Source organism: Hyla sarda, chromosome 10 (genome assembly GCF_029499605.1).
Source record: "Hyla sarda isolate aHylSar1 chromosome 10, aHylSar1.hap1, whole genome shotgun sequence".
Classification (NCBI taxonomy): Eukaryota; Metazoa; Chordata; class Amphibia; order Anura; family Hylidae; genus Hyla; species Hyla sarda.
In genome coordinates, this window is record NC_079198.1 from 98,615,453 (window position 1) to 98,632,601 (window position 17,149).

Genomic DNA, 17,149 nt, shown 5'->3' on the forward strand with positions numbered 1-17,149 from the left:
GAGCTTCGGCAGACCTGCTAGTACAGACAGTGTGTGATTGGCTGCCAGCACAGATATTGTGATTGGTTGATGGGAGTGCAGGTGTGTGCAGTCCTGCTCCACTGTTTAGACACACTTCTTTACAAACCCTAATCCTCTCATGTACCCAGCTTTTCCTGATTCCTGCAAAACAAACCTATGCTCTCAGCTTTTCCCCTATTCCTGCAAAACCTACAGTTATGTACTCAGCTTTTCCCGATTCCTGCAAAACCTACAGTTATGTATTCAGCTTTTAACAATTCCTGATAAACCTACAGCTGAGTACATAACTGTAGGTTTTGCAGGAATCGGGAAAAGCTGAGAGCGTAGGTTTGTTTTGCAGGAATCGGGAAAAGCTGGGTACATGAGAGGATTAGTGTTTGTAAAGAAGTGTGTCTAAACAGTGGAGCGGGACCGCACACACCTACGCTCCCATCGACCAATCACAGTATCTGTGCTGGCAGCCAATCACACACTGTCTGTACTAGCAGGTCTGCCAAAGCTCTGCTGACTCAGCACTTTCATTTTCATCTGAGGTATGACAGACTTAAGGATGACAAAGGTTTTGGCTGACGCCTGACAGAGGAGGGAGGAGGCGGGACGCTGTTTTGGCTGAAGGATGAGCGAGGTACAGCTGACGGCTGATGCTGTCCTAAAATGGACACCGTACAGTAGGAAGGAGAAGTATAAGTCCCTCCTTTATATTTCCCATTCCTTTTGAATACACTTCTGGTTTAGACTCAAAACAACTGCAATGTCAGTCCCCCCCTAACCCCCCCCCCCCCCCACCAAAAAAAAAACACCAGAAAAAACCCTGTGTGGAAACCTAGCCTTACAGCTGCATGTAAAATGATCGGGCTGGGACTTACAGCCAAGATAGGGATACAAAAATGCAACTGTATTGTGCTAGTGTAAACCCAGCCTTATAGAAATATACAGGGATACTGTGGTGGGGGGCACTGGGACTGGTATTCCTGTGAGCACAGTGCAACTGGTAATGTCAGTTGTGTAGGTGCATTGGGGTTGGCTTGTTATGGGGGCACCATGTTGGCACTGGGGCGCTATGGCAATGTTATAGAGTCAGAGTAATATTTAATAAATGCAAAATGTCTCAGTGTATGCAGGGTGTCTCAAATATCTGTGACTGTTTCCCATCTCTGAACGATATAACTATAGCAATAAATCCTGGTATTAAAGGCAAATTTTACCAACCATCCAGAACTATTATTGAATTAATTATGTATATGATACTTAGTGTCTTATAAACCACAAATACACTTACCTGCCAATTTTGGTGACCAAAGGCCCCACCAGTAAGGACCCAAAGAATCCACCCAGTGGATATAAAGAGACAGTGAGGGACCAGAGTATAGTATCTAGGTTATTAGTCATTGGGACGCCATATCGTTCAAGGTATGTTTCATTATAAAAACTTTGCATGAACTAAAAAAACAACAACAAAAAAAGAATATGCAGAAAAAGATTATTTTAAGAATATCCTCTAGATCAGTGGTCTTCAACCTGCAGACCCCCAGATGTTGCAAAACTACAACTCTATATAGCCAAAAACAAAGAGACCCACATTACTAATATTATTTCAAAAAGTATAACAATCTTTATTAGACAATAAAAAACAGTTTTAAAAAATTAGTAAAAGGCAGAGGATGACCTTACGCAGGAGACAACAGGTGCCAGTGGACCTGGTATGGGTAATGTAGGTATTCAGTCAAGAGCATACATAATATAAGGCTGGCGTAGCTGCATGCTTATAATATCGTAACAATAGATATAATATCTAACATACATTGAGGTAACATAGGGAGCAGCAATGCAATACAACAGACATAAATAGGAAATACCTAAAAAAGACTACCTGTCATATACCCAAAGGCCAGGAGCACCAAGCACCAACACCCCAACGCACGTTTCGCGTATGGGCTTCGTCAGGGGGCGTGACGAAGCCCATACGCGAAACGTGCGTTGGGGTGTTGGTGCTTGGTGCTCCTGGCCTTTGGGTATATGACAGGTAGTCTTTTTTAGGTATTTCCTATTTATGTCTGTTGTATTGCATTGCTGCTCCCTATGTTACCTCAATGTATGTTAGATATTATATCTATTGTTACGATATTATAAGCATGCAGCTACGCCAGCCTTATATTATGTATGCTCTTGACTGAATACCTACATTACCCATACCAGGTCCACTGGCACCTGTTGTCTCCTGCGTAAGGTCATCCTCTGCCTTTTACTAATTTTTTAAAACTGTTTTTTATTGTCTAATAAAGATTGTTATACTTTTTGAAATAATATTAGTATTGTGGGTCTCTTTGTTTTTGGCTATATATTGGTACCCCCGGGACCTACATACGGCATGTATTGTTTTGCCGTTTTTGTTGTTTGGCTAAATTAAAACTACAACTCCCAGCATGCCTGGACAGCCAACGGCTGTCCGGACATGCTGGGAGTTTTAGTTTTGCAACATCTGGAGGTCCGCAGGTTGAAGACCACTGCTCTAGATGGTGCTAATACTCTGTTTATATGTTATAGTTATAGCTGTGACTGCATCCGCAGCAAAACAGTCGTACATGGTCCATAATTTGGCCTGTTGCTAAGATCTAGCTTTTAACAGTATAAGGCCATGTTCCCATAGCGGAATTTCTGTGCGGAATTCTGTTAAAGAATTCAGCCTGAAATTCTGCAAAAATTTACTGCTCATTCACTCTAATTGGATTCCGCTGTCCCATTCGCACAGCGGATTTTTTGCATTTTGCGCAACACCTGTCTGTAAATTTTGCAGAATTGTGGGCGGAATCACCATTGAACTCAATGGGGCTTGTTTAGAGAACACAGAATTCTGCCAAATTCCGCCGCAATTTCGTCAGGATTCCAGAGGAATGCTGAGTGCGTCGAATTAATAGAACTGATCAGTAAATGTCTGTACAATCAGCTCATGTTCACACTGCGAAATTCCACACAAATTCCGTTTGGCAAAGGTTGCTGAACGGAATTTGTGAGGAATTGCGGAATTTCGCAGTGTGAACATGAGCTGATTGTATGGACATTTACTGATCAGTTCTAATAATTTGACGCATTCATCATAAGTACAGCTTCATAGTACCGTGTTATGTAAATGTCCCGGCCCAACGATGGGATTACTGACTCACAACGACATACGATACTCTGTAAATTTGTTTTTAATCTTGTAACCATTAGGGCTCCTAATATATGTGTTCAGTAATTGTTTGTGTTACTAATCCAAAATTGTAATAAAAATTAGAGCAAACAGTGGAGCTATATGTGCCATAAAAAAAATGTTTATACACTTGGTTATTAAAACTGTGATATTCTGCTCATCTTTGGGCAAAACATCAGTATGTGCTTTCTAAAATGCAAAAATCTGGGAGCTGCCTGTATCCAAATCATGGCCTAATAACCATCAGAGGAGCAGAGATGATCCAGAAGAATTGTGGAAAAAACAATGTTGGATAGACCCAATGATGTTAAAGGGGTAGTCCAGTGGTGAAAAACGTATCCCCTATCCTAAGGATAGGGGATAAGTTTGAGATTGCGGGGGTCCGACCGCTGGGGCCCCCTGCGATCTCTCTGTACGGGGGCCAGGCTCTCCGGCCAGATAGCGGGTGTCGACCACCGCACGAAGCGGCGGCCGACACGCCCCCTCAATACATCTCTATGGCAGAGGCGGAGATTGCTGAAGGTAGCGCTTCAGCTCTGCCATAGAGTTGTATTGAGGGGGCGTGTCGGCCGCCACTTTGTGCGGAGGTCGACACGCCCCCTTCCCGCGGGCTGTCGGGGCCCCGTACAGCGCAGCCCTTCCTTCAGCGGCAGAGCCGCAGCGTAAAATCCGCTGTAAATCCGCTCGTCTGAACGTACCCTAAAAGAAGATTTAAGATTTTTAAGATTTATGTCCTTCAGCAATTTGAATATTAAATTTAAAGGCGTACTCCACTGCTAGACATCTTATCCCCTATCCAAAGCATAGGGGATAAGATGTCAGATCGCAGGGGTCCCGCTGCTGGGGCCGCCGCGAACTCTCGCAGCAGCCGACGTTCTAAACAAATACCAGGTTCCTGCGGCAGTGGCTGCGATGCCACGGCCACGCCCCCTCATTATGTTACGCCCAGCCTCCACCATTCATGTCTATGGGAGGGGCATGTTGGCCGACACGCCCCCCCCCCAAAGACATGAATGGAGGGGGCATGACGGGACATCAGAACGCTGGAGCACCGGAGTACCCCTTTAAATAAAGCTTAGTTCATTAATGCATTAGTTTAAAAAAAAAAAAAAACATGGAAATGTACAATGTACAAGAGTTTTCAAAAGGGATGGAAAGTATAAAGAAATGAGTTGAGTCTTTTATTGAGGTACAGATTGATATATTTCCAATAAAATGTTTTTTTCTAATATAACAACAACAATAAAATCGCACCAGTGGATCTATTAAATGCTGGACACCAACTCCCCTTCAACAGATGCCATTGACTTTAATGGGGTTCATTAGCTTTTCGTTATGGTGTTTTGCACCTTACAAGCAAAATAGCACACATGCTGCCCTATTTTATCTGTTTTTTTTGTTTGTTTGTTTGTTTTTTTACAGACCCTATAGTAAAGGCACCAATGCAAGTGTGATCCCAAGCCTTGGATAGTTCTATATAGGATAATTATATAATCATAATAATTGTATAAATGTAACCACACCTGACATACATACATGAAGCAGCTATGGTCAATAGGCCAGTTTGATATTATAATTAACCATTTATGCCCCATCTAGACTTTTGCAGCTACCTCTAAAGCAATATTCCAAGGCAAGCCATTAAGTGATTTCCTGCAGTATCCCTTTAAGTATAGGTACTCACAGGAGCAGGAGAATTTACTGCAGCCACATTATATCCATACTGGAAAGATGATCCAATGGTGGCCACCAGGGTCACAAGAAGAAGGGTGGATGTCAGTTTCTGTGAATCAAATAGAAGACAAAATAATACAGAGCAATAACCAATATAACATAAGTAATAGGTGCACTGAAGATCTCAAAGATCTCACATTCAGCTACTGTTTATTCCAGCCAAGAGTGATATAAAGTCTTTTGCAGCATTAGGCAACTGCATAGAACATCCTTTCATGTCGTGGATAAACCTCGGGGGGCTAACTTATACAGGAGTGGTCTTCAGCTGAGCATACTCAATAGACCTTAGTCATTTGAATGCTTGTTTGGCCAACAGCTATGTCTCCCGATCCCACTATTCTCATTGGATGCACAATCTCACACCAGCCCAGACCACACTTTGAAATCTTAGATCTAAACTATTAAACCTTTTTATAATGAACAAGCAAACATGAAACAGGCAAACGTTGTAAAAAAATAACCTGATTTACACAGACAATGATAAATTCCCCTGTATGTGTCCTATAATGAGGGATTCCCTTCAGGGGGCTGAATAATTCTAAGACTGCAGGAGATGTCCCGTACGGACTATTCCTATTCCATCCTGCCCGGGCTGCAAAAAAAAAGAGAAAACAAACTTTCACTTACCTTCCTACATTCTCCCGGAGCTCCGCAACAGCTGATCGGTCGGCCGGGCTGTCTGCTTCCTACTTCCCTCAGCTCAGTACGTCACACGGCGCTTCAGCCTATCACCGGCAGAGGTGGGACAAAGCTGCGGCTGGTGATATGCTGAAGCGCCGTGTGACGTATCGGGCTAAGGGAAGTAGGTAGTAGATAGCCCGGCTGTTGCGGATTTCCGGGGAAACGTAGGAAGCTAAGGGAAAGTTTGTTTTCTCTTTTTTTGCAGCCCGGGCAGGATGGAATAGGAAAAGTCTGCACCGGGCATCTCCTTTAAGGCCAGGATCACACTACAGAATTTCCAAGCAGAATTTGGTTTTGAAATTCTTCTGAGAAATTCTGCTGCAGCAATGCTGGCAATGAGATTCCGCTGCACAGTGCACACTGCAGAGTTTTTGAGGTGGACTTTCCACGGATCTCTGCTCTACACACATTGCCATTTCTGCTCACTATAGCTGCCTACTATTGGAATCTCTGACCGGATTTCGTTCGGTCGGAGATTACACAGTGTGAAACCAGCTTTAAAATGTCATGTTTGTGTTGTAAAAACCCACTTGTTACACTCATGAAAAATATGCACCTGTCGTAGCCTGCTGAAGCTGTCTCACTATAAATACTCGATTGGCCATAAATCTGGTGACAGGCCAAGAAAGTTTTGCAATTTGGTGGAAACATTCCTGGGAAACTCATGCTGTGGGTGGGCAAGCGTTCTCCTGCTAAAAATGCCAACTCTACGCCCTGCCAGGATACAGGTGGGCATGGTTGTGTATGATATCCTGCAGCACATTAGCCGATAGATCCTGCACACTTATTGGTTGCAAAAGCTGGCATCCCAGCTGGTGACATATATGCTCAATTGGTGATAAATCGGCTACTGTTTAGACCAAGGAAATGTTGCAATCTGACAGAGATATTCCTGGGAAACTCTTGCTGTGGATGGGCAAGCTTTATCCTGCTAAGAAAATGCCAGAATGACTGTCATAAGCAATGACTTCCCAGATCATCCCCCTAGCAGCTAGGACAGCTTGTCTGAAAATCAAACAATCCTCTCTACTGGTGATCCATCTGGATTGTCGGGAACTTGATTTCCATGTGTGCGTGCACTCACATAACCACTGCTCCCAATATCTCCTGTCTTGGTCAGAACAGTCTAGCTTGAGCACAGTTAGTCAAAGCAACAATGCTGCTCTCTTAGTCCAGTGATGTGCCCCCCTGTCAAAGTCTTTCAACTGGGCAAAATGTCTTTCAATGCTTCATAGACGAATGTCTAGCAGTCAAGGATCTCTCAGCACGAGGTAAACTACCCAAAAGTAGCCTCTGAGAGCCTTTTTATAAGGCATCAGAGGTAGCAGTTTTATGCCTTCCTGTGGCAAGACCCATTGTCTAAACAGACCACACATGTAATAATTTATGTGGTAAGCCTTGTGGGGTGTAGGGTAGTTGGGATGTTGTAATAGATAAGGGGTTAATGTTAACCCTATAGTTCGTGACGCCAGGCTGAGAGCTAGTATGCTGAGGTAATTCTCCGGCCTATCGCCGCCCTTCCCAGAAATGATAGGTGCATGTAATAAAATGACTGAAGGTCCACAAGGTACTTGAACTTGAACAAACTTTACTTAAGTGCTTGCAGTACATCCAATGAACAATGACAGTCTCAGGCAAACAGTCTCTATATATCTCAATGACTGACAATTGTTGCGGACCTTGAATGATATTAAAAGTCTCTGAATTTAGGGTAGTTATTGCAGATCTGTCCAGATTTAGGAGATAGATAAGGTCCGGTGATCCTGCAGAGTGCGTGGGGATTGATACACTCAAAATTTAGAAGTTATCGACCATCGCCGCAACATTCAGGCCTAGACTCACTGATCTCAGCAGCGCAGATGCTTCTTGCTTGCTTGCACAGGAACAAGAGAGCGAGAACATGGCCACCGCTCCCTTATATGGGCAGGGGGCGGGGCTAATCTGATTGGTCCGAACATCCGTCATTCACTGTTACACAGTGTGATGGGATTGATTACGTCATAGGGACCTCCAAAGGTCCCCAAGCAGAAATACCATTAAATTCACTTGACTACGTGACCCGCAGGTCCTGCTACGCTATGGGCAGGTAATTAACTATTTATTTACATTTATACAATCTTATACATCCAAATCCTATGTGGTTACTGAACAATTACCAACTGGATGAGAGGTGACTAGGGGTGAACTAGACAATTGGGACCCCGACGTCCTAAGGATTCTGGCTATGGGGACCCACAATAAAAGGTACCGGCTAGGATACGGTACCAGGACACCACATATATATCTGCCGGAGACATATATGCATGCCCAGTATAGCAGCAGTCTGACATTTCTATCTTTCTATACATTTTTGCCAATAAGTGTATATTATTTGTGATGGCGCTTTAATGCAGTGCATATAACTGTGCTATCAACAGCGACAAGCGCTTGTATTCCCAATAACTGCCAGGGAGGTTACATGGAAGACAGCTCACACAAGTTCTGGAAAGAAGAAAGTATCGTATAGGCCGTGAAAGCAGAGCACCCACAGCAAACTGTAGGCTGTTAGCTAGAGTATGTGCCAAATATATGCTACCATTGCTGCTGCGGTGGTTACATAAATTAACATCTAGTCATCACTGCAGGACTGGTAATAAATAAAAGATGGTAAGGACCACCAGAGCATCTGCACTGGAGCTGCAGTGGATTTGACAGATAAGTAATGTTTGGTTTTCCATGTTATAACATTTCCTGCAGCTTTTATTATCTATCATCTTTAACAGCCCTATTTGTAGAGATAAGCTTAATATAAATATTTGCAGCTACAAAACTAGCTAAAAATTTAAGAACATGCAAATGTATGACATGTATCCTAGGAAGTGGGGTACCCATGTCCTGGATCATCACTCACCCCTTTTCTCTCCACGGCTTCTGCAGAATCCCCATAGTCTGTCTCCTGAGCCATCAGTGCTGTCGCCCCTGAGCGTTGGATTTGCACTGCTCGGTCCAATACTGTGGAATGAAGTAAGCGAAAAGAGACTTTGTTCTGAACCTTTGACCATGTTATCAAATCAAGGGAAATTAGTTGTTTTGTTTTGTAGGCTTTTTTTCTCACTGGAGACGCTGACAAAACTCTATAGTAAACAGTAACAGCTGTGATATCAGTGAAAAAGTGCAGTCATTTGGCTGCTGGAGTGTAATAATTGGCTATATAATTATATCTAGGATCATCTGTGGTTGTTAAACAGATTAAAGAGAACCTGCCCAATGAACCTGCAGTCCAATCTGCGAGGAAGAGGTCATAGGTAGCTGAGCTTACTAATAATATACTTTAAGGGAAAAGATATTAATTATTAAAAATATGTTACTTGTACTTTTTTTTAGATACATCGGAACTAAAATTGGCACACAGGTGGTCACACTACTTTACTCAATTAGAAAGCCCCCGGAATGTACAGTATGGGAGAGGAGGGGGCACATGACAGGGGGTGTAGGTAGCGAGAGAGTGGAGTAATGGTGGTAAGGGGTTAAGGTAGGAGGAGCTAGGCAGGCAAGGGCACGAGGGTTTGGAAGAACAGGAAGAGGAGGAGTCAGTCTGCTGGGAGAAGCCGTGTCCCGTCCGCCCCTTTTAGGTGACGATTTGGATATGTGGGAGTTTTGGGATTATGTGGGGGCTTGGCTTCGTTCTGTCACGGTGGCATGAGCTGGAGGGGGATTTGGAGACATGCTGGAAGGATGGTGGCGGCCCTGGTCATAATGGCGGGGGGGAGCTGGGTTGGTAGCCAGCTAATCATGGGGGTCCCTAGCGGAAGGGACAGAGTGGGTCTCCGAAGGTGGTGCCATTGGGTCCGGTGATGGTCAACCAAGGGCAAAGTAGGAGACAGTGCCTGGACGAGAAGCTTCCTTCAGGTCCCCTTCCAGAATTGTGAGGGTTATTTATATTTGTATGGGAGGGTATGTTAACCCTGTATGAGGTGTTTCAAATACTGTTATTTAATTTTGTTTATTATTTATTAAGAGAGTGTAAAGATGTTACATATTTGTTACTTGTTTAATAAAACTATTGGTCCGCTGTGGCCGTTACACCATACAAAGAGTCTGTGTTTCTTGGTGGGGATGGTGGTAAGTAAAGGGGGTGGTCAGGGTGCAAGGGGTAGCGTAACTCTACTCTCCCCTAGTCAAGACAGAGGCTCACCTAGTTAGGTTGTGTGAACACAACGACATTAGGGCATGTATAAATCTTCAATAAGGCTCATATAAATTGCACACTTGCACACTGAGGAGGATGCAGCTGAGTATCTAGCACCCCTACCCAACAGGGAGTGCAGGCAAACTTGAAATATATTCCTGAAACAGATACCTTCTTGTTAAAAATATGCTTCTATGCTTTTTTTCTCTAAACAGTAACATGTTTTGGGGCGTTCAGGCTGCGCACACATAGCCTTGTACATCAGTCTAGGAGGGGCTGGATGTTGAGGGCAAGCAAGGAGGCGTGACAGACAGTGGCACTTGAGCAGCACGGTTTTACCTCCTTGACACTTCGCTGAGAAATAAAAAGACAATTTTATAAGTTTGGCAACCATTAGCTCCAGGAAAGATACATTTTGCTTTTCTCAGCAATGCAATTCCCTATTTCTCCTCTTGTCTGTCTTTTTAAGGCTGGGTTCACACTACGTTTTGTCCCATACGGGACCTCATATAGCAGGGGGAGCTGAAAACTTGCGCTCCCGTATGCGGTCCTGTATGTAATTAATTTCAATGAGCTGACCGGAGTGAAACGCTGACTCCGCTCAGCTCATTTCTGCCCCGTATGCGGTTTTCCACCGGACCTAAAATCGTAATCGACCACGATTTTAGGTGTGGTGGGAAAACCGCATATGGGGCAAAAATTAGCTGACCGGAGTCAGCGTTTCACTCCAGTCAGCTCATTGAAATGAATTACATACGGGAGCGCAAATTTTCAGCTCCCCCTGCCGTATGCGGTCCCCCAGCCTAAGCACAACTGCTCCTTAGTCAGCCTGCCTGACTTATGGTGGTGCTCTTATTTGTTTTAATGCACCCTGCCTGTACACCACTAAGAATGGACAATAAAACCTAAACACTGAAGAATGGTAAGTTGCCGCATTATTTACTTCTATTCATGAATGTTAAAGTTTGCTTTTATACCATTACAGCTATTCAACAGTTTACGCAGCTCTTAGCAGCTGTTTTATTTTTCCATTGTCTTGTTCATGCAGTATATATATATATATATATATATATATATATTTGGATACAGGTTTGCATCCTATGTAGATAGCGGGATGCTTCATATTGAAGGAAAAGATCAAACAGGGTAGTCTTTGCACAAAGTTAGAAATGGTAGTACTGTCTTGTGCAATATTCCCCAATGTGTGGCTCTTCAGCTGTTTCAAAATTACAACTTTTACTTTGGGTTTAAAGGGGTACTCCACTGCTCAGTGTTTGGAATAAACTGTTCCGAAAGCTGGAGCCGGTGCCGGGAGCTCGTGACATCATAACCCTGCCCCCTCATGGTGTCACGCCCACCCCCTTAATGCAAGTCTATGGGAGGGGGCGTGACAGCAGCCACGCCCCCTTCCATAGACTTGCATTATGGGGGTGGACGTGACACCATGAGGGGGCAGGGTTATGATGTCACGAGCTCCCAGCACCGCCTCCAGCGTTCGGAACAGTTTATTCCAAACACTGAGCAGTGGAGTACCCCTTTAAGAAAATTGTAGTTTTGCAATAGCTGCAGAACCACACATTGGGGAATATTGCACAAGACAGAACCACCATTTCTTCTTACTTGCGCAAAGACTAACCTGTTCTATTTTTTCCTTCAGTACGGAGAATCCTGCTATTGTGGTGAGGTTTTACAAAGTTTATGGGTGCTGTGGTGCTTTCTAAATAGCATGTATACCTGTGTATAGTCAGTGATGAATCACCTTGTGTCAAAATATTAAATTAATAAAAAAAATAAAAAATAAAATAACCCTACAAATAGCAAGACAATCTTGGATAACTTGAATTCATCAATTTTTCTTCACTTCATGTTTATCCAATTGATCCTCCCAGTGTTCATTGTATTGTAAATCAAAAGACAGATTGATGAAATGTAAATTGAGAGCATATTTATGTTCATTAGGGAATTAAAAATAAATAATAAAACAACATATAACAAATTCTCTCTAAGTAATTTTGTGTATTCTGCATTCCTCGAAATGGTCAGTGACCATTGATTTACTTCTTTATCAAGATCTGATAGTGTTTCCTCTGAAGTGGAATATTACTCTATAAATGCATTTACTGAGATTGATCATGAATATGGTCCCCAATATATCTATCTATCTATCTATCTATCTATCTATCTATCTATCTATATATATATATATATATATATATAAAACTCAACGTGTGTATGTGTATGTTCCAGAATCGCGTCCAAACGGCTAAAGATATTAACATGAAACTTGGCACACATGTTACTTATATGTCAACAACAAACATAGGATAGGTGATTTAACCCTTACTCACCCCCATTGGTCGGGGTTTATGTCTATGGGAAATATATGTTACTGCATAACTTCCAAAGGGCTGTAGATATTTCGATAATACTTGGTCACATGTTACTTATATGTCCACTTAAAATATAGGATAGTTCATTTAACCCTTAACTACCCCCATTTGTGAGTGTCAGGGTTTTTGTTTATAGTCCCATGCAAATCAATGGGAAATGTATGTTCCAGCATAACTTCCGTACGGCTGGAGATATTGCAATACCTGGTACACATATTACGGGTTGGGATAGAAGGTCGGGATGGGAGGTCGGAATAGGAGGTCGGTATATGAGGACGGGATAGGAGGACCGGGATAGGAGGACCGGGATAGATGGTCGGGATAGGAGGTCGATATAGGAGGACGAGATAGGAGGACAAGATAGAAGGACAAGATAGGAGGACGAGATAGGAGGTCGGGATAGGAGGTTGGGATAGGAGGTTGGGATAGGAGGTTGGGATAGGAGGCCAGGATAGGAGGTCGAGATAGGAGGACGAGATATGAGGACGAGATATGAGGACGGGATAGGAGGTCGGGATAGGAGATCGGGATAGGAGGTCGAGATAGGAGGACGGGATAGGAGGACAGGATAGGAGGTCAGGATAGGAGGACGGGATAGGAGGTCCAGATATGAGGACGAGATATGAGGACGGGATATGAGATCGAGATATGATGACGGGATAGGAGGTCGGGATAGGAGATCGGGATATGAGGACGGGATATGGGGTTGGGATATGACAACAATATATGAGGATGGGATATGAAATCAAAAGCTTCCTCCTTTGTTTATTTTCCTCCCTAACAAGATTTAGGAAGGAAAAACCAGGCAATGCCGGGTATTAAGCTAGTATATACAAAAAAAAAGAAAAGAAAGGTAACCGCACCAGGTAGTACACGTGATAGTTTCAGAAATATTGACTTTGTTTTTAGAAATGGTAACATCAGGGCAGACTTTACTCTTCACCTGATAATAGTAACGGACTTACCTTCTCCTACATAATTAATTATAAGGCTGTTGTTTTTTATAGTAGTGGCAAAAAAAAAAAAAAAAAAACATATACAGTATCTCTCACCAGGAGAAGAATCCGGCCACAAGCAGGAGATTAGTGACATCACTTCACTCATAATGGCCTCAAATAAAAGAGAACTCCAGCAGAAAATGGCATTACAGAATAAATATCCATTAGGGCAGTGATTTCCTACCTGTAGCTTTCTATTAATTTTAAAACTACAACTCCCAGTATGTCCTGAAAGCCTGAGACAACAACCTTGCAAAAGCCACAGGTTTGTAGAAGGGTGGTCAAATAGTTCTCCTTTAAAGACACAGTTGCAGATCATGGGGGAGATTTATCAAAACTTGTGCAGAGAAAAAGTTGACCAGTTGCCCATAGCAACCAATCATATTGCTTCTCTCATATTCCAGAGGCCTTTCTAAAAATTAAAGAAGCCATCTTATTGGTTGCTATGGGCAACTGGTAAACTTTTTCTCTGCACAAGTTTTGATAAATCCCCCCCCCCCCCCCATGTTCTTTAAAAAACTGAATTTTTTTTTACATTTCTTTTCTTCACACACAATGGGATGCAATGATTTGTCGTTACAATTCTTATATGAGGTACAGAAGCTTGGTGGTTGTAGTTCACCCTAAGTGGCACTAAATGCTTTTCGGAAGCGTTTTGGAACACAGTTTGAATGATCTTTGTACCTCAGGCCTGCATAGATTACTCAAAGACCTTCCAAACCTTCCACATTCTACAGTTCAACTTAATAATTACTTGGATACATACACAAGAAGTGTCACTATTATTCCCAGCCTTATAAGAACCATTTCCCAAGGACTACTCTTATTTTGATAAGACCACTATACCACAGGTCTGAACTAAGCAGGTCCCACTACAGGCCTCACTCAGGGCAGCCAACCTTCTGCTACACAATGCTTACTGGTCCACGAGATAACCCATTGACATCTTCCCACCCCATTACAAAATAGGACATCTCGATTTGCAGGTCATTCCTACAACCCACTGTACTATCATGTTATGGTAAGTATAAGGCACAGAAGTTGTGCCAGGGCCCTCACCATTGGGTGTAATAGATCAACTCCAATCCCAACCTATTCATTCATCCTTTATCCCTTTGACAACCCCACAATGGCCCTCATTTACTAAGAAAATCGGGTTGTAAGTCTATGTTGCTTTCTTACCCGACTGCTTTTTTCCCCTGGTATTTATTATTATGTCGCATCCTGTTTGTCGCACGTGGGTTTTGTTGATTTTGGTTTCCAACTCCTCTGAGTTGTCGGGAAAAAATCCACAACAATTCAACAAATTCGGGTTGGAAACCTTAATAAATACGTGGAAAAGCTCAGAAATGTCGGGTAACGCCCCTTTTTCGGGTTTGGGAGAATCCACATCGGGTCCGTCGGGAAAAAATGTTGCATCGTGTCGCAGACTGGCGCACGATGTCTGCGACATGGCGCAGACAAAGATGCGACAAAAAAACCCGACAAAAGAGGTCGGGTTTAGAATAGTAAATAAGGGCCAATGTGTTTGCAAAGTGCTGATGAGTTTGGCATGGCCTTCAGGGGCCTAACAAACTTGCCATCTATATTTGCTTATCAGGTCCTGCCTATGGCAGTGCAAAAATGTCTGTCAGTAAAACACATAAAGGCATAAAATACACTGCATGTTCTATAAAATGAGTAGTGTTACAAATAAAAAAAACTAAAAAATTTGCAGAATTGTTGTTCTTTTCTAGGTAAAACGTATTCAATGAGAAAGAAACACCAAGATACAGTGATCGGCTACTGCCGAAAGGGAACACGACTCTCCTCGATGTGTACGGGAACCAACAGCAGCAGATACCTTTTAGCAGTCCCACTTTTTCCAAGCAGTTTTCCTGTGCTACAACCTCTCTACTGTCACACACAATATCCAGCAAGATAAGAACAAAAACAGAGGGAGCACTCACGGTTCAGAAGACTTGCAAGTGGTAGATTTATTCCTTAGACGGTGCATAAACATCAAACAGTGGGGCGCCAGGGTTCCGTGGACGGCTAGGTTAACAGCTGCTTTCGCACTGAACAAGCAGTGCTTCGTCAGACCCTAAAATGCTGGGGTTACCCAATTTTTTACATTTTAACAAGGGGTAATGGGAGAAATTTGGCTGCAAATTTTGGAGGGATGTTTCTCCTGACTATGGAAATACATCCACATATGGGGTAACGTGCTGGGCGGGAGACAACAAGGCTCAGAAGTCATAGAGGTCACTTTGTATTTGTGGCCTATGGCATATCAGTAGCTGATGGTTACATACATTCAGAGGAAAATACAAAAATGAAACACCCACATGTGACACCATTACAGAAAGTACTCACCCTGAGGAATGGGTATAGAGATAAAAAGGACATTTTGAACGCACAGGTGTTTCCTAAATTTTTTTTCCAGGAATAGAAGAAGGGTAGCTTTTGAAAATTGCAATTTTCAACCTATGCTCCGTTTCATCTTTCTGGGAACAACTAACATGTGACTCCGACATGTCGCCTGCAAATTTGCATTTGCGGCCAATGTTTCTTATGGACCTAACTGACAGTTCCATACATTCAGAGGAAAATACAAGAAAGGAACACCCACATGTGAGCCTATTACAAACAGTACACCCCCTAGGGAAGGTGTATAGGGGTGAAGTGGACATTTGGAACAGACGGGTGTTCCCTAAATTTATTTTCCAGGAATGGATCAAGTGTAGTTTGGGGAAAATGAAAATTGCTATTTTATTACTGATATGCCAATTAGATTCCCAGAATGATGACCCAGAGTATAGTTGAAAGTAAAAATGATGCCCATCCCAACCCCTGCTCTGAATCATCATTCTGGAAATGTGTGTGTGGCCGTCCCTAATCTGTTACCTCAAATGCGCAACCCGCTCAGGTGGGGAGAGAGCACTGTGCATTTGAGGAAACTGCAAACCCCCAATGCTGTTGACTCTGTGTCCCATGACCCATTTTTTTTTTTTGGTGGAAAAAAAAAAATATTATCAGGGGTATTGGGAAATAGGTCTATGTTTTTTTTTTTTTGGGGGCGGGGAGGTGTTAGGTTTTAAACTTTGGAAGACAATGTACTCTTAACTGGTACATTGGAGTGAAATTCTGGGGAATTAAAATTAGGGAAAGGATTACAAATGTAGTACTCCATGGAAGTGTGATACTCCCTGAAGCAATTTTTAACTCAGAGGCCCGGGGCAAGTGTCGCATTGAGTGGTGATGTCCTTCTGAATGCCCCTCTTGTGACACACTCTGTGTTGCCAGCATATTGGGAAAGTACAAAAGAGTTGTACATGGCAACCTGTACCATGTAGACCGCAACTTTTTTGTACCATACCCGTGTTTTCCGCATGGCATTATATGGCTTGAGAACTTAATCAGAGAGACCAACTCCCCCTATATACCGATTGTAGTCCAGAATACAATCAGGCTTGAGGACCGATCCAGCGGTACCTCGCACAGGGACAGGGGTACTGCCGTTCCCATGAATTGTGCTGAGCATAAGGACATCCCTCTTGTCCTTATACCGGACCAGCAACAGTTTTTCATAGAAAAAGGCACGGGACTCACCCCAGGGGATAGGAGTCTGCAGGGGATAGGAAGGAAGGCCTCTTTGATTCTTCCGGACTGTCCCACAAGCGAGCATGGATCTGGCGACGAGGGATGTGGAGAGAGGGATTCTAGTGTAAAAGTTATCCACGTAAGATTTCGGCTGAATGGCGGGAAGGATCCAGGTACGGTAAGCCAGGTACCACTGGTTAGTGCGGGGGGAGCAAGCTGACAGTTTTCCTTTAAGAATCGGGGATGCCCTGCATCCCCAAGAGGTTAAACATAATTTTTAATATTTGATTCCTTATGCCAAATAAATAACTTTTGTAATTGGCTTCCATAAGAAAAAAATAAAGTTTTATGTTAGTTTTTCTGCTGTATACTTCTGGCCAGCAGG

The 17,149-nt window shown here is 43.1% G+C and overlaps 1 protein-coding gene across 8 annotated transcripts in view; it reads right to left on the reverse strand.

Annotated features, from left to right (window-relative positions):
• SLC2A5 (solute carrier family 2 member 5) overlaps positions 1 to 17,149 on the reverse strand; it is a 72,697-nt gene that overhangs the window by 25,326 nt on the left and 30,222 nt on the right. For 7 of the 8 annotated variants that reach the window (XM_056542981.1, XM_056542983.1, XM_056542982.1 and 4 more), the window contains exons 2-4: positions 8,517 to 8,617; positions 4,896 to 4,994; positions 1,301 to 1,461 (exon numbers count right to left, since the gene is read on the reverse strand). In XM_056542981.1, coding sequence (XP_056398956.1) covers positions 1,301 to 1,461; positions 4,896 to 4,994; positions 8,517 to 8,617 — 361 coding nt within the window. Of the gene's footprint in view, positions 1 to 1,300; positions 1,462 to 4,895; positions 4,995 to 8,516; positions 8,618 to 13,366; positions 13,391 to 17,149 lie in introns of those variants that run through there. The other variant, XM_056542985.1, reaches the window with a different exon arrangement.